A 17,439-nucleotide genomic window follows, 5' to 3' on the forward strand; every position below is an offset into this window, starting at 1 on the left:
TCAGTGTACAGATATGTTTATTGACAAATAAAGTACATGTACCCCTACACAAGTATCACTGCGACATTTCAGGAACCTTGGAGCTGGGAACGCCCCTTCCTCCCTGCCCGCCTCTTCTCTAGCCTCCTCCTGATTGGGCTTGGGCTCTCTAGAAAAGTGCTTCTGGCATTTTCTCACTGGAAACTCTGTAGGTGTGCTGGTTGGGCTCTCAGCGTTTTATCATATCCACACCCTTCTGTCCCTGGGGCTGTGGACAAGGGGCGATGAGCCTGCTCAGTCATTCATGTCCAGCCCAAACTCTGGATACAACTCTTTGGTTGTGACACCTCGGATCACAGCTGAAAGGAAGGAAGGCAGGCTGAATCTAAAGTGGGGAGAGGTGGGAGGGAGTAAAGCCAATGCCCCGAGCCAGTGTCACTGCCCTGACCCACCCAGGACCATCTCTGGCTTCAAGCCGGTCCCCACACTTGTGCCTCACCTAACTGGCCGAGGTAAGCTCCCTGCTACTCCTTCCAGGCTGTCCCCCGCGGGCCTCGCCTAGCCACGTTGGAGCTTCGCCATGTGCCAGCCACTGTATTCAACAATGGACCTACGAGGACTCCTTGGACCCTCACCCCATTTTGCAGAGGAATGAAACAGAGCTCCCTTGATTCCATTCTCCACACAGAGCTGCTGGATTCACCTGTTTCAAATGTAAGCTGATTGTATGCTGTGCCTGCTGAACATTCCAGACTCCTCAGCATGGCCCACATGCTCGAGTTTGCCCCTCTGCAGCCTCCATGATGCTATTCCTCCTCTGTTCTCCACAAAGACTGGTCCTTTCTCCTGAGGAAGGGTTCTCAGAGGCCTCCCCTGACCACCTATCTTACCCCCACCGCCCCCCTGTTCATACCTCAATATTCTCCCCATCTCTGCCCTTTGTCGCCTTCACAGCACCTAACACATTTTGTAATTAACTGCTGAGTCTACTTACTTCCTGGGCATTCCTCCACCCCCAACAGGAAAACAAACCGCATGAGAGCAAGAGACCTTAAATTGTCTGGTTCACCAGTGTCCTCAGCACTCTGTAGAGTGCTGGGCACAGAGCAGCTGCTCAGTAAATGTTCACTGAATAAACAAAAACGACACCAGGTGCGGTGGCTCAGCCTATAATCTCAGCACTTTGGGAGGCCAAGGCGGGTGGATCACTTGGGGTCAGGAGTTCGAGACCAGCCTGGCCAACATGGTGAAACCCTGCCTCTACTAAAAATACAAAAATTAGCCGGGGGTGGTGGCGGATGCCTGCAGTCCTAGCTACTCAGGAGGCTGAGGCACTAGAATCACTTGAACCTGGGAGGCAGAGGTTGCAGGGAGCCGAGATCACGCCACTGCACTCCAACCTGGGTGACACAGTGAGACCCAGTCTAACAAAAAAAAAAAAAAAAAGAAAAAAAGGGATAGGCCACTGGCTCCAGGTCATATGACCTGGAAGTGACAGGCCTCATGCTGATTCTCGCTACTAAGAGCTTGTATTCTTTTTTTTTTTTTTTTTTTTGAGACAGAGTCTGGCTCTGTCGCCCAGGCTGGAGTGCAGTGGTGTGATCTCGGCTCACCGTAACCTCCGCTTCCTGGTTTCCTGGGTTCAAGCGATTCTCCTGCCTCAGCCTCCTGAGTAGCTGGGATTACAGGCATGTGCCACCACACCTAGCTAATTACAGGGTTTCACTGTGTTGGCCAGGCTGGTCTTGAACTCCTGACCTTGTCATCCACCCGCCTCGGCCTCCCAAAGTGCTGCTGGGATACAAGTGTGAACCAGCGAGCCTGGCCTTTTTTTTTTTTTTTTTTTTTTTGAGATGGAGTTTCGCTCCTGTTGCCCAGGCTGGAGTGCAATGGCACGATCGCAGCTCACCACAACCTCTGCCTCCCGGGTTCAAGCGAGTCTCCTGCCTTAGCCACCCAAATAGCTGGGATTATGCATGTGCCACCATGCCCAGCTAATTTTATATTTTTAGTAGAGACAGTTTCTCCATGTTGGTCAGGCTGGTCTCGAAATCCCAACCTCAGGTGATCCACCTGCCTCGGCCTCCCACAGTGCTGGGATTACAGGTGTGAGCCACTGCTCCCGGATGAGCTTGTGTTCTTAACCACTAGGCTACGCTCCCCTCACACCCCCATCTTCTTGGGCCCTGATCACCCCCCTCTTTTCATCCATCTATAGTTCCCACCTCCAGTTTTTTCCTCTCCTCCTCTGGGGCCCATTGTCCAATGAAACACAGAGAAGCCCTCCCTGCCATGGAATCCTGGATGCTGAAGGCATTTCTGCAACAAGTGCCAAAATTCATGCAGCAACTGGGCAGACAGCCCAGCTCTGAACACTACCCCAGTGGTCACTGGCTGCTGAACATCAGAGTGCCCAGCACTCCAAGCCAGGGGATGGAACTGAAGGGTTTGTAGGGGCCACCTGCACATTTCCTCACCTCCAAGGTAGGCTGTCCTAGCCAGCATGACACGCAGGTGTTGGTGCCTCGGCTAAAGCCCTCTAGATAGCAAGATTTTGTTCAGGGAGGAACAAAATACTTCCTTAAGACATAAAGGGTCACCCTTGCACTTGCTGCCTCTTTAGCAAGCTAGCCACTTGAGGCATGGATGGTATCTCGATCACTCTGAGTAGGTCCCAGAAGACCGGGGAGACCCTGAGTTCTCCGTCTGGCAGATGGGCAAGCCCCGCTCAAACCTGGCTGCAGCTCCAAAGCAGGTTCTGTACTTGAGGAACAAACCTAGGTGGCCAGGGAGACCAGAGGCTGGTCAGGAGAGGGGCTGGGGCAGCCTAGGAGCAGGCCAACTGCGGAGGGCGTGAGATTTGGCAAGTTAGGAGGCCCAGGAGCAAAACCCAACACCCCTAGGTGAGACGACACCCTATGATGCCTGCCTGTTGCTCTGGAGTCCCAACTACTCACCTAGTTTGCCCATCAGCATCTGCCCCACATCCTTGATGTCATTGTACTCGTGAAGCTGGGTAATGTGGTCCTCCAGTTCATCCACACTGTAGCCTCTGGGATGAGCGATGGAGAGAGGGGGAAAGACAGCCCAGTTAAGAAAGCAGATGATGGCCCCAGGCTCAGACAGTAATAAGGCATCTGTAAGGGCCTACTCGATGATAGGTACTAGGGATATGGTGACAGCAAGATAGGCCTTGCCCTCATGAAGCTTACAGCAGGGCAGGGGATCTTCCCAGGTCCTCACTCCTGGCAAATGTGCCCTGTCTCCTTAGGGTGGGGTCTCCAGCCACAGTGGTACTATGTGACCCTGGCCACAGCTGAGGGACTCGCAGATGGGCACATGATCCAAACAGCTAGGTGGATTCTCTCAAGTGTGAAATGCACATTCAAAGGCAGCTCAGTCTCTGCCATGTGGCTGGAACAAGAGGTGTGGGGAACTCCAGGAGGCGTTCAAGAGCCAGCTTTCCCTACACACTGAAAACTACACCTGCAGAGAGAGAATGGAGTCTGTGCAGAGGGAAGCAGAGGCGGAGAACATGGCTGCAGAGACTGGGAGAGCGAGAGCTTCCATCCCAGATAGCTTTCCAGGTCCTAGTTCAGGCCCTCCCACAGCCTGAGCATCTCCCTACCTGAGGCTGCTGATATGTCCTGAATACAGAAGCATAGTCCCTTCCTTCCTTCCTCCCTCCCTTCCTTCCTTCCCTCCCTCCCTCCCTTCTCTTCCTTCCTTTCTTTCCTTCCTTCCTTTTTCTTTCCTTTCTTTCCTTTCCTCTCCCTCTCCCCCTCTTTCTTTCTTTCTTTACCAAGTCTCACTCTGTAGCCAGGCTGGAGTGCAGTGGCGCGATCTCGCCTCACTGCAACCTCTGCCTGCCAGGTTCAAGCGATTCTCCTACCTCAGCCTCCCGAGTAGTGCACAGTCCTATTTCTACGCTAGGCCAGTGCGACTGGGTTTTTCAGTTACTGGGCAGTTAGAGAGTTAAATCTTTTTTTTTTTTTTTTTAAGACAGATTCTCACTCCATCGCCCAGGCTGGAGTGCAGTGGCATGATCTCAGCTGACTGCAACCTCCATCTCCCAGGTTTAAGCAATTCTCCTGCCTCAGCCTCCCAAGTAGCTGGGACTACATGCACGTACCACCGTACCCGGCTATTTTTTGTATTTTTAGTAGAGACAGGGTTTTGCCATGTTGGCCAGGCTGGTCTCAAATCCCTGACCTCAAGTGATCCACCCGCCTCAGCCTCCCAAAGTGCTGGGATTACAGGCGTGAGCCAGTATGCCTGGCCCAAAGTTATCTTAACCATAATGGGGAACCCAGTGAAACTCACTCAGATATGAACTGGCAGATCTCCTTGTCCAGCATGTCCCTCTTCTCCTTCAGTTTCTGAATGTCAAGGTGCAGAGACTCCTCGCTGGTACCATCAGCCTGGCCAGACTTAGGGGATGGCCTCTGAGAGGCAGAAAAAGTCATCAGCCACACTGATCAGTTATCCACAATTCACAGCCTACATGTCCCCCAGTAGTCACTCCCTGCTTCTGCTTGCTAACAGGCACCCTAACCCCCTAAATAAGACTGCATTTCCAAGCCTTCCTTGGAATTAGATGTGGCCCTATGACTAAGTTCCAGCAAGTAGAACTTAATAATCTGGGATTTTTTTTTTTTTTTTGAGACGGAGTCTCGCTCTGTTGCCCAGACTGGAGTACAGTCACCTGATCTTGGCTCACTGCAACCTCCGCCTCCCAGGTTCAAGTGATACTCCTGTCTCAGCCTCTCGAGTAGCTGGGACTACAGGCATGCGCCACCATGCCCGGCTAATTTTTTTTATTTTTTAGTAGAGATGGGGTTTCACCATATTGGCCAGGCTGGTCTCGAACTCCTGACCCCGTGATCTGCCCACCTCGGTCTCCCAAAGTGCTGGGATTACAGGCGTGAGCCACTGTGCCTAGCCCCACCCCACAATATATATATATATATATATATATATATATATATATATATATATATATTTTTTTTTTTTTTTTAATAGGGTCTCGTTCTGTCACCTAGGCTAGATTGCAGTGGCGTGATCATAGGTCACTGCAACCTCAAACTCCTGGGCTTAGGTGATCCATCCTCTAGCCTCAGTCTCCGACAGTGTTGGGATTACAGGCATGAGCCACTGTTCCCAGCCAGTGACTGGGAATTGTCCTCCCAGGAAGAGGGCATGCCTTTCTCTGGCCGTCTTCCTTCCTGCTGGATGGAATGTGGATGCAGTGCTGGAGGTGAGCAGCTATCTTGGATGATAAAGTACAAGTCATACACTGAAGATGTGGTGGAACCAGATGGAGGCCTGGGTGCAAATGAACTGTTTAAACCACTGTTATTTGGGGTTTTCTTTCACTCCTAGTCAAACCCCGTCCTAACTAATGGGCCTGCCCTTGTCCCCAGTCTGACCCCACAGAATCTGCTCCAGATCTGTCTCGGGCTCTCCACTCATTTACAATGTCACTGGTTGTTGTTTTTTCTTTTTTTTTTTTTTTTGAGACGGAGTCTCTGTCGCCCAGGCTGGAGCGCAGTGGCACGATTCTGGCTCACTGCAACCTCCGCCTCCCGGGTTCAAGCAATTCTCCTGCCTCAGCTTCCTGAATAGCTGGGATTACAGGTGCACACCACCATGCCCAGCTAATTTTTGTATTTTTTTAAAACAGAGTTTCACTCTTGTTGCCCAGGCTGGAGTGCAGTGGCGCAATCTCGGCTTACTGCAACCTCTGCCTCCCAGGTTCAAGCGATTCTCCTGCCTCAGCCTCCTGAGTAGCTGGGATTACAGGTGCCCGCCACCATGCCTGGCTTTTTTTTTTTATTTTTATTTTTTTTTTTATTTTTAGTAGAGACGGGGTTTCACCATGTTGGCCAGGCTGGTCTCGAACTCCTGACCTCAGGTGATCCACCCACCTCGGCCTCCCAAAGTGTTGGGATTACAGGTGTGAGCCACTGCTCCTGGCCTAATTTCTGTATTTTTAGTAGAGACAGGGTTTTTGCCATCTTGGCCAGGCTGGCCTCAAACTCCTGACCTCAAGTGATCTGCCTGCCTCGGCCTCCCAAGGTGCTGGGATTACAGGCGTGAGCCACTGTGACCAGCTGTCACTGGGTTTAAAATCTCATTGGATAAAACCCTTCCTTAGGGCTTTCATCTTTGCCCTTTCTGCCTGTAGAAGCTGTGAAGGCCAGTGCCTAGTACACAGCCAGTCTTCAGGAAATGTATGTTGGATGAGCTGTCTACACATGATACAAGAAGGGACCGAGGAAGACGGTCTTCCTGGTTTTAGGTTAGTGGCTTGTAACCAGTCACTCAGAGGAGTGAGTGAGCACTCTCTGCCAGGAACCGACAAAGGGTCCAGGAGTGCAGCAATGAATGAGACATCAAGCCCAGCCCACTGCTCTCATAGAAGGCATAGCCTAGCCCCAAAGAGAAAGCGCCCAGTAATGAAGTTCTTCCTCCAGATGCTTCCACTTAAAGTTCTACTTATGTATCGCCCCATCAGAAAGGCCCTCTCTGACAGCCCTGTCTACAACAGTAATGTCTCAATCACTCACTATCCCTTTTTCCTGATTTTTAATATTTTTTTGAAATTTATTTATTTATTTATTTATTTATTTATTTATTTATTTTTTTTTTGTATTTTTAGTAGAGACGGGGTTTCACCGTGGTCTCGATCTCCTGACCTCGTGATCCGCCCGCCTCGGCCTCCCAAAGTGCTGGGATTACAAGCGTGAGCCGCCACGCCCGGCCATTTTTTTTGAAATTTAATTTTTCTTTCTTTCTTTTTTTTTTTTTTTTGAGACAGTCTCGCTTTGTCACCCAGGCTGGAGTGCTGTGGCGCCATCTCAGCTCACTGCAACCTCCGCCTCCTGGATTCAAGCTATTTTCCTGCCTCAGCCTCCCGAGTAGCTGGGATTACAGGTTCACGCCACCACACCCGGCTAATTTTTCCATTTTTAGTAGGGACGAGGTTTCACCATGTTGGTCAGGCTGGTCTCAAACTCCTGACATCGCGATCTGCCCACCTCAGCCTCCCAAAGTGCTGGGATTACAGGCGTGAGCCACCGTGCCCGGCCTTTTTTAAATTTAATTTTTCTTTTAAGATGTGGTCTGTCTCGCTCTGTCATCCATGCTGGAGTGCGGTAGCACAATCACGCCTCACTTGTAGCCTCAACCTTCTGGGCTTAAGCAATCCTCCCACCCTAGCCGCCTGAGTAGCACAACAGGCATGTGCCATCACACTCAGTGAATTTTTTTGAAAATTTGTAATTTTTTGTAGAGATGGGGTCTTGCTGTGTCACCTAGTTTGTTCTCAAACCCTGGGCTGGAGCAATCCTCACATCTTGGCCTCCCAAAGTGTTAGGATTGCAAACATGAGCCACCACACCTGGCCTCCTGATGTTTTATAGCATTTTTCATCACCTGACAAGTTATGCATTTCATTATTTTCATTGTCTTACATTGCTTTACATCACTGAAGTGTAACCTCCATGAGGGAAGGGACTTTTGTTCACTGCTGATTGCACAGTGTCTACAACAGTACATGGCACATAGTAGACACTCAATATTAATATTTATCAATGAATGAATAAGTAACCAATAAACGAATTATAAGTCTGAAAAATGCTTTGAAGTTGAAGTACAGTGTGCTATGGGAGAGTCTAACGGGGCAACTGGACTGACCCAGGAGTGGGGATAAGGCTTCCCTGAGGAAGCTAAATTTTAAAGGATGAGCAGGCTTTAGCTTGGCAGAAAGGTGGAAGAAAGTATTGCAGACAGAGGGGACAAAACAGTTGGCCCTCTGTATCAGTGGGTTTCACAATGAAAACATCTGATGGAAAAAAAGCATGGTTGGCCAGGTGCAGTGACTCACACCTGTAATCCCAGCACTTTGGGAGGCCAAGGCAGGCAGATAACGAGGTCAGTGGTTCGAGACCAGCCTGGCCAACATAGTGAAACCCTGTCTCTACTGAAAATACAAAAATTAGCCAGGCATGGTGGTGCTCACCTGTAGTCCCAGCTACTTGGGAGACTGAGGCAGGAGAATCCCTTGAACCTGGGAGGCAGAGGTTGTGGTGAGCCAAGATCACACCATTGCACTCCAGCCTGGGTGACAGAGCAAGACTCTGTCTCCAAAAAAAAAAAAAAAAGCATGGTTGAGTCTGTATTAAACACGTAGCCTTTTTTTTTCTGGTCATTACTCCATGGGGATCCTGGCAGCAATCTCCATGGATACCCAGGGGTGAATGTGTATCCAAATGCCTTAAGGCAGGAGACGGCACATGTGTTCAGGGGAATGAAAGTGGTTTCCACGTGTGTGAATGGGTGAGTGAGGGGACAGTGGTGTGAAAAAGAACAAATGCGAAAAAGAACAAATGCAACTGGGCGCGGTGGCTCACGCCTGTAATCCCAGCACTATGGGGGGCCGAGGCGGGAGGATCACGAGGTCAGGAGATCAAGACCATCCTAGGTAACACGGTGAAACCCGTCTCTACTAAAAATACAAAAAATTAGCTGGGCATGGTGGTGGGCACTTGTAGTCCCAGCTAGTCGGGAGGCTGAGGTAGGAGAATCGCTTGTACCCAGGAGGCAGGGGTTGCAGTGAGCTGAGATTGCACCACTGCACTCCAACACTCCAGCCTGGGTGACAGAGCAAGACTCTTTTTTTTATTTTTTAACTTTTATTTTATTTTTATTTATTTATTTATTTTGAGACGGAGTCTCGCTCTGTCACCCGGGCTGGAGTGCAGTGGTGCAATCTCGTTTCACTGCAAGCTGCGCCTCCCAGGTTCACACCATTCTCCTGCCTCAGCCTCCCAAGTAGCTGGGACTACAGGCGCCCGCCACCATGCCCGGCTAATTTTTTATATTTTTAGTAGAGACGGGGTTTCACCGTGTTAGCCATGATGGTCTCGATCTCCTGACCTTGTGATCCACCCACCTCGGCCTCCCAAAGTGCTGGGATTACAGGCGTGAGCCACCGCGCCCAGCCTGACTCTGTTTATTTAAAAAAAAAAAAAAAAAAAAGAACAAATGCAACCATGAGTAGTGCTATTAGAAAGGAGAAGAGGCAGAGCCCACTTCAAGAGCTTGGGGTTCCTCTGATGATGCAAGGGCAGTTGGAGGAGTTGGTTTGTGGTCCTGGTTAGGAGGCTGAGTGTGATTTCAGACTTGGCAAGTGGGAAGGCAAAGATTCTGCAGGCAGCTCTGAGTGTCCCAAGAAAGGTCAGGGCTGGAGAGAGATAGGAGGGTTGTGGGCACTGGGGTGGGCTGAGGGAGTGGGAGTCAGACCTTGGAGCAGGTGTGTAGAAACAGAATGGCAAGAGGAGAGCAGAGCCACTCGTAAATGTGTGGGCGAAGGATTACCCAGGTGCCGAGGCAAGAGACTGAAGGCACAAACTGTTTCAGTATAATAAAGAAAGTAGTTAGAATAAGAATAGTCATAATACAAATTAGACATAGAGATGATCATGGACAATTATCAATCATTAGTATAAACACTATTAATCATTAGCTTTTAATATTACTTTGTTGCATTACTAATATAACCTAAGAATAACCGGCGAGTATAGGGTCAGGTGCTGAAGGGACATTGTGAGAAGTGACCTAGAAGGCAAGAGGTGAGCCCTCTGTCACGCCTGCATAAGGGTCGCTTGAGGGCTCCTTGGTCAGGTGGTAATGCCAGTGACTGAGAAGGCACCCGTTACTTAGCAGACCGTGAAAGAGTCTCCTTTCCTTAGAGGAGTCAGGGAACACTCTGCTCCACCAGCTTCTTGTGGAAGGCTGGATATTATCCAGGCCTGCCTGCAGTCATCCGGAGGCCTAAACCCCTCCCTGTGGTGCTGTGCTTCAATGGTCACGCTCCTTGTCCACTTTCGTGTTCCTCCCGTACTCCTGGTTTCTCTTTGAAGTTTGTAGTAGACAGTGGTAGAAGAAATAGTCAAAGTCTTAAAGTCTTTGATCTTTCTGATAAGTGCATAGAAGAAAATGCTGATGTATGCTGCCTTCCCTCTCTGCTTTGGCTACCTAGAAGGGAAGGGTCCACTGGCCCATGATCACGTGACTTGCTTGACCTTATCAATCACTTGGATGACTCACCCTCCTTACCCTGCCCCCTTGTTTTGTATGCAATAAATATCAGCGCGCCCAGCCATTCTGGGCCACTACTGGTCTCCATGTCTTCGTGGTAGTGGTCCCCCGGGCCCAGCTGTTTTCTCTTTATCTCTTTGTCTTGTGTGTTTATTTCTTACAATCTCTCGTCTCCGCACACGGGGAGAACACCCGCCACGCCCCGTAGGGCTGGATCCTACAGAAATGCCCACATTTACCTCAGGAGTGGCAGGAAGCAAAGGAGTCAGCCAAGTGGGCACAGAAAAAGAGGCAGGAGAGGTCAGGAGGGTGCTTCTGCAAATAGGCCCAGAGAGGAGTAAGCCCAAGGTACCGCTTAAGAGTTCAGTTCAAGCCCAGGTGCGGTGGCTGACGCCTATAATCCCAGCACTTTGGGAGGCTGAGGAGGGTGGAACACTGAGGTCAGGAGTTTGAGACCAGCCTGGCCAACGTGGCAAAACCCTGTCTCTACTAAAAGTACAAAAATTAGCTGGGCATGGTGGTGGGCACCTGTAATCCCAGCTACTAGGGAGGCTGAGGCAGGAGAATCACTTGAACCTGGGAGGCAGAGGTTGCAGTGAGCCGAGATCGTGCCATTGCACTCCACCCTGGGCGACAGAGCAAGATTCCGTCTCAAATAAAAAACAAAAAACAAAAAAAATCTCAGTTTCTCAGTTTAATGCCCCCAGCTCTGCTGCGTCCTGGCTATATTCATCTGTCTGGAACTCACAGGCCTCACCTCAACATGAGGACAGTAAAGCGTCTTCTCAAAGGTTGCTGGCTGGAAGGAACTGGAAAGATGATGTATTAAAGGAAGCTGAAGGGACAGTGCTCAATAGAGCCTCCTTTTTGTTTTTTTTTTTTTTTGAGATGGAGTCTCGCTCTGTTGCCCAGGCTGGAGTGCAGGGTGATCTCGGCTCACTGCAACCTCCACCCCCTGGGTTCAAGCGATTCTCCTGCCTCAGTCTCCCAAGTAGCTGGGATTACAGGCATGTACCACTATGCTCAGCTAATTTTTGTATTTTTAGTAGAGATGGGGCTTCACCATGTTGGCCAGACTGGTCAAAATCCTGACCTCAGGTGATCCGCTCACCTTCTCCTCCCAAAGTGCTGGGATTATAGGCGTGAGCCACTGTGCCTGGTCGAGCCTTGTTTTTAAAAGTGGAAGGAATGGAAGCTGGGCATGGTGGCTCATGCCTGTAATCCCAGCACTTTGGGAGGCCAAGGCGGGCAGGTTGCTTTAAGCTCACGAGTTTGAGACCAGCCTGGGCAACATGGCGAAAATCTGTCTCTACTGAAAATACAAAAAAATTAGCCAGGCGTCATGGCACACAACTGTGGTCCCAGCTATTTGGGACGCTGAGGCAGGAGGATGGGTTGGGCTCGGGAGGCAGTGGTTACAGTGAGCCCAGATCGCGCCATTGCACTCCAGCCCGGGCGACAGAGTGAGATCCTGTCTCAAAAAATAAAAAATAAAATAAAAAAAGAGAGAAGGAACGAATTAGCATGAATGAGAAAGGCGTGATCTGCAGTGAGTTACCCCGTGGTCAAAGACAGTGGATACCAACCCACTTGCAGAGAGAAGCTCAATCAGCCCGGTGCTTTTGGCAAACTGTGGCTGCCACCCCGTCATCGTCATCTGAGCTCACTGTGAGTTGCCCTTCAGGCTTTGCCTCTGACCCTGCCATCTCTGGAGAGCCCTCTTTGCAAGCCCAAGCCTGGGCTCCCCATCTCAGAACCATGTGCATACTTTTGTCCTGGAATTATTTTTCTGCCTGTGGCTCCTGGAGGGCAGGGGGCTATCTGGCATACACCTGCAATGCAGCAGTTGCTAAATCAATGAACAAATACCAAGTCTTTCCCGATCTAACTTCTTTTTTGTTTCTGAGACTTAGTCTAGCTCTGTTATCCAGGCTGGAGTGCAGTGGCGCAATTTCGGCTTACTGCAACCTCCGCCTTCAGGGTTCAAGCAATTCTCCTGCCTCAGCCTCCTGAGTAGTTGGGATTACAGGCCTGCACCACCATGCTCGGCTGATTTTTTTGTATTTTTGGTAGAGACAGGGTTTCACCATGTTGGGCAGGCTGGTCTTGAACTCCTGACCTCAAATGATCCGCCCGCCTGGGCATCCCAAAGTGCTGGGATTACAGGTGTGAGCCACCGCACCAGGCCCTCACGATCTACCTTAAGAGTGGTGGTAGTTGTAGTGGCAACTCCATCTGGGGGATGAGAGAAGGAGGAGACTGTGTTTTGGGGGTGGCTTGCCAGAGAAGAGGAGAGACTATTAGCAACTAAAGAAGTGGCCAGGGTGAACGCCAGGCATTTTCCTGATTGGGGAGCTGTGGGTTTGTTTAAAGGCAGGGCTGGGTGAGGGGTGAAACGAGCGGGGAGGAGAGATGGCTGGTGCTGGACTGGAGTGAAAGGCATCTGAGGGGCCAGGAGACAGGATGGGGAGGGAGAGGAGTTAGCCTAGGACAGGACACGATAGCACTTCTTTGAAGACTGGCGGGCATGAGGAAAGGAAGGGGAGGGGTTCAGGGATGACCTGGAGGTTCTCAATCGACTGGGAGAAGATATGGAAGAGGGCCAAGCGGGGATTGGCTGCTGTTGGGATGGGGAGGAGGGCCGGGAGCGCACAAGGGAAGGTCGAGGATGGGAAGGGGGGTGTGGAGGAAAAAATACTCACAGGGGATCGGAAGGCCCCGCGGCAACTTCGGGTAAGTCTTGGTTCAGTCCTAGAGAGGAATCCGAGGGGAAAGCCTGATTGGACCCACAGCCCGCTGTGAGGACAGGGGTACTGTGGGGATGCGGGAGGAGGAGCAGTTGGGAGGTAGAAGCGCCAGGGACTGGGACTGGATCCATCTGGAAACGGGGCAGATACGCTCTCAGGATCAGGATAGAGACCCTCTAGGAAGGGGGCGTTCTGGGACGGGGGCTGTCTGGATCACTGGACGGGAGTCTTTGGAGGTGATTTCTGGGAAGGGAAAGTCTGGGGCAGGGCTGTGAGGAGTCAGGAAAGAAATCGTGGAGTCCGTTCCTCGCTCACCTCCTGAGCCCTGGGGTCCGAGGCCCCCGGATCAGGGGGTTCAACGGCGCAAGAGGGTCCAGCGCGGGAGTCGGAGAGCCGCCTCTCAGGTGCAACGGGCAAGGAACTCTGACCGGAGCGTCAACGGTCGCACAGAAAGCTGCGCGCGCACCCAAGGAAAGCCGGCCCACCCCCCCCTCCCGAGGTGGGCGGGGACAGCTGTTGCGTGCGCAGCTTTTGTTGTGACGCCACAGGTCCCTCTGGCCACTCCGCTGCCTAGCCACGCCCCCTTCCGCTTCATATTTCTCATTGACCAATGGGGTTTGATCTTTGAGGCCACGCCCCTATTCTGCGCTCTAGTACCGCCCTGGTTAAGCCTCTTCTGGCTCCGTCGCACAGCTGCGCGGTGGCTGACTGACTTCCGCAGTGGTTGCCGGGATCGCGCTGATGTGGCCCCAACCCCGCCTCCCTCCCCGCCCCGCGATGTCGGAAGAAACCCGACAGAGCAAATTGGCCGCAGCGAAGAAAAAGGTAAAGTGCACCGGGTCGCGGCCCCCCGACCCAGCCCCAGCCCCACTCCGATGGCAGGACCATGGCCAGAGTCCGTGCCACTCCTGAGGCACACCGGGCGGGGCTCCCCCCGGCGCGTCTGGGCTCCCCCTACCAAAGTCTTGTCAGCCAGCCCCGCCCCCTCAGCCGCCCAGCCCCCGCCCTCGCCAGTCGCCCCCGGGTGACTTTGGGCTGGTGACTCCCGGGGCTCCCCGCTCCAGACTCGGCCCTCACCTCCTGCCTCCCGAAGTCCGACCTCCCTGGGCTGTTTGGGCTGGCCTCTCCAAGGACCTAGGACCCCAGCAATTCAGCCCCTGCCCTCGCCAGTGACTTTGGGCCCGTGACTCCCGGGGTCCCCCGCTCCAGACTTGACCCTCACCTCCTGCCGCCCCAAACCGGACCTCCCTGGGTTCTTTGGGCTCGCGTCTCCAAGGACCTGGGTCCTGGCCCTGCGGTCCCCTCCCCCATCGCGGAGCGGCGACTCGGACGTCGCGCTGATGTTCCCCCCAGGAGTGGAATGTAGTGACGTCACAATCCCCCTCGGAACCGTAATTAGTGCGCGAGACCAGTCTTTGATCTTAGGATCCAGTCCCCTAAGTGTTCTCATCCCGCTTCTGGTTCCTCTGGTCACAGCATAAATTTCCAGCTAGAAGGGGATCGGGGACTATGGGACCTAGGAGGGAGAGGTTTCAGGCTGCCTTACACCCTTAACATAGACATTGACAGTGTGAAAAGCCTACACTTCACTCGTGAGCTGAAAACATTGGCAGTATCTCTGGGTGGCAATGTGAGAACGGGATTGGTTTGGTTTTCCCCCAGGCTTCTACTCTCCAGAGAGACTTTAACATTTTTTTCTGACTTCTCCACCTCGTATTGAAATTCTCCATGGTTCTGGGACCAGAGTGCCCTTCAGGGGTCTCTGGAATGAGATCTGCTTATCTTCTGTGGAACAGGTCTTGGGAAACTGAACTTGACAGCTTGAATCTTCCTCATATCATCTCAACCTGGGGTACTTGGAGTGCCACAGGATAAATATGGGGCATCTTTCTGAAGCATCAGTTTCCCTTTATTCTCTTGAGAGAGAAAAAACAATGTACTTAGGGATGACAGTCACATAAATTTCTAAGAGTATACGAGACTTTTCTCTGAAATGAGGCTTGGGTTGTCCTCTTTCTGTTAAATTCCCAGGTTCAACAGAAAGGCTGCCTTCTGCCATGAGGATACATTGATGTAAAAGTTTGAGAGGCATTGGTGCATTTCTTATATTAACAAACGTGTGAGGATGTATGACTCTAAACCACACAGTGTACAGTTCCTGCCGACTTAATATTCCGGCCCACATTTTAAGATACATATTTATTTTTAGAGATGGGGTGTCACTGTGTTGCCCAGGCTGGCCTTGAACTCCTGGCCTTAAGTAATCCTCCTGCCTTAGCCTCCCAAGTAGCTGGGACTCCAGGCTTGACTTCTCCACCTCATATTTGAATTCTCCATGGTGGAGTGGAATGTAGTGATGTTGCATTCCCCCTTGGAACCGTAATTAGTGCGTGAAACCGGCTTTTGATGGTAGGACCCAATCCCCTAAGTGTTCTCATCCTGTTTCTGGGATGAGAGGTAGAAAAGTACCTCTGCCTCTGGTTTTGGCACCTGGCAGCTGCTGATTTGTGGCAAAACCCCAGAGCTTCGAGTCAGAAGACTGAGTTTAAGTTCAATTCTTGCCTTTTTTTAAGCCATGGTATCAATCCCTCTCAGTCACTAAGTGATTGTGACAAGACCTTGTGGAGTTGTTAGTGGCATTAAATCAGATGGTATATAAGAGTATTTTGGAAAAATTGTAAAGTAGGATGTATCTGTGGGGGCTCGTAGATCTCATGAGTATTATTGCTCTTCTTTTCCACAGTTGAGAGAATATCAGCAGAGGAACAGCCCTGGTGTTCCTACAGGAGCGAAAAAGAAGAAGAAAATAAAAAATGGCAGTAACCCTGAGACAACCACTTCTGGTGGTTGCCACTCACCTGAGGATGTGAGTCTTGGATGGCCAGGCTCCTGGGGACAGGGGGCCCAAGGGGCAGTAGAGGGTAATTGTTATGATTGTGGAAGAACTGTTGGGTACTGATTAAGAGTTCTGGGTTTGTATCCTACCTGTCCATCTGCTAGGGATGTGATTTAGGGCAAATTGCTTGAGCTTTTTGGGCCTCTCTTTTCACAACTATAAAGTATTGTTTTACTTATACTTGTGAAGTTTAAATGAGATTTGTTATTATTGTTGTTTTTATGTTAATCCCTAGTACAGGGCCTGCTGTCCTAAACACCCAGGACACCCAGGAAATGGTAGTTGCTGTTTCAATTTCCTCATCTCCAGTCTCAAGGGGAAGCCAGGCCAATGAGAACAGCCACTTGCCATCAGGCTATCCCTTTAGGAGTCACTGAAAGGGCCCCAGGGTGTGGTGAGGAGAGCCCCAGGTGCTAGGATTAGGGGAAGATCTAACTTTTGAGTTCATCTTTGCCACTAGCTTGCTGCGTGACCACAGAAAAACCACTTCTTCCCCTGGGCCTCAGTTTCCTCCTCTGTAAGGTGACATTGGATAAGATCAGTGTCCTTCAAGCTTGTTTTTTAGCTGGAGCCCCCTTTGTTCAAGTGAACCCTTACTCAGAAGTCTGGTTTTTAAAATGGAGGTGGAGGTCTGTAGTTCTACTAGATTCATTGCCCACATCCTGGGCCTAAGGAGAAGGGTCCAAACAGCATATTAATAGCTGCATTGGTCAGGTGACTCCACTCTGTGTGACTGCATCGTTCAGGGGACTTTTCCATCTATTTGTTTCTGCCCCTGGCAAGACAGCAGGTGGCCATTTGGAAGGATGGCACAGGCCATGGTATGATCTCCTCCACTCTTCTTCAGTATTTCATTTCCCTGAACCCACATCTTCCTCCTTCCCTGACTTTCTTGCCTCTCTCTAAGCCACTTCTACCTTTTTCCCCCTGCCCTTGTTTTTCCCTTTTCGCCTCCTGTAGATTCAGGACATTCTGAAGGTGCTGGTGTCCGACCTTAACCGTTCCAATGGGGTAGCGCTCCCCCCATTGGACAAGTGGAAGGTGAGGCAGTGCCGAGACCCCTCTCTGGCTTGCTCTCTCCAGCTGTGCATGCCCCTGAGGCTTCTCTGGTTTGGGGGATACTTCGCCTCTGGCTTATTTTATGTTGCTGCCATTAACCTTCCGCCTGTTTATGTCCGCTTCTTCACCTGCTTGATTGATTGGGTTTTTATTCTTCCCCCAAATCTTTTATCATCTTGGAGAAGGTGAGACATATCTTAAAGTTTAAAAGTTTAAAGGTAATTTGGGAATAACTTTCAGAGCAGGTGTGTGGGATTTGGGGCTTTTTTTTTTTCTTCTTTTTTCAGAGACAGAGTCTCACTTTGTTGCCCAGGCTGGAGTGCAGTGGCACAATCTTGGCTCACTGCAACCTCTGCCACCTGGGTTCAAGTGATTCTCCTGCCTCAGCCACCTGAGTAGCTGGGATTACAGGTGCCTGCCACCATGTCTGGCTCATTTTTGTATTTTTAGTAGAGACGGGGTTTCACCATGTTGGCCAGGCTGGTCTTGAACTCCTGACCTCAAGTGATCCACCCGCCTCAGCCTCCCAAAGTGCTGGGATTACAGGCGTGAGCCACTGCTCCCAGCCTGGGATTTGGGCTTTTGAATGCCCAGTGTGGGTACTCTCAGACTAGGAGAAATGAAAAAAACAAACAAACAAAAAACCCAACAGAC

The 17,439-nt window shown here is 50.9% G+C and overlaps 2 protein-coding genes across 17 annotated transcripts in view; one reads left to right on the forward strand and one right to left on the reverse strand.

The window, feature by feature from the left end:
- Positions 1–14,171, reverse strand: SWI5 (SWI5 homologous recombination repair protein). Its single transcript, XM_055270945.2, is given in 6 exon segments — positions 1–338; positions 2,937–3,031; positions 4,303–4,424; positions 12,786–12,887; positions 12,889–12,961; positions 14,053–14,171. Coding segments are annotated over 6 exon segments (546 nt in total). The 5' UTR covers positions 14,142–14,171; the 3' UTR covers positions 1–273.
- GOLGA2 (golgin A2) overlaps positions 13,475–17,439 on the forward strand; it is a 20,956-nt gene continuing 16,991 nt past the window's right edge. For 7 of the 16 annotated variants that reach the window (XM_055270849.2, XM_063635767.1, XM_055270851.2 and 4 more), the window contains exons 1-2: positions 13,500–13,655; positions 15,574–15,696. In XM_055270849.2, coding sequence (XP_055126824.1) covers positions 13,572–13,655; positions 15,574–15,696 — 207 coding nt within the window. In that variant the 5' untranslated portion in view covers positions 13,500–13,571. Of the gene's footprint in view, positions 13,656–15,573; positions 15,697–16,686; positions 16,768–17,439 lie in introns of all 16 variants that reach the window. The other 9 variants (XM_055270844.2, XM_055270843.2, XM_055270846.2 and 6 more) reach the window with 3 other exon arrangements.

The sequence above is a fragment of the Symphalangus syndactylus genome, chromosome 3 (genome assembly GCF_028878055.3).
Source record: "Symphalangus syndactylus isolate Jambi chromosome 3, NHGRI_mSymSyn1-v2.1_pri, whole genome shotgun sequence".
NCBI classification, from domain to species: domain Eukaryota; kingdom Metazoa; phylum Chordata; class Mammalia; order Primates; family Hylobatidae; genus Symphalangus; species Symphalangus syndactylus.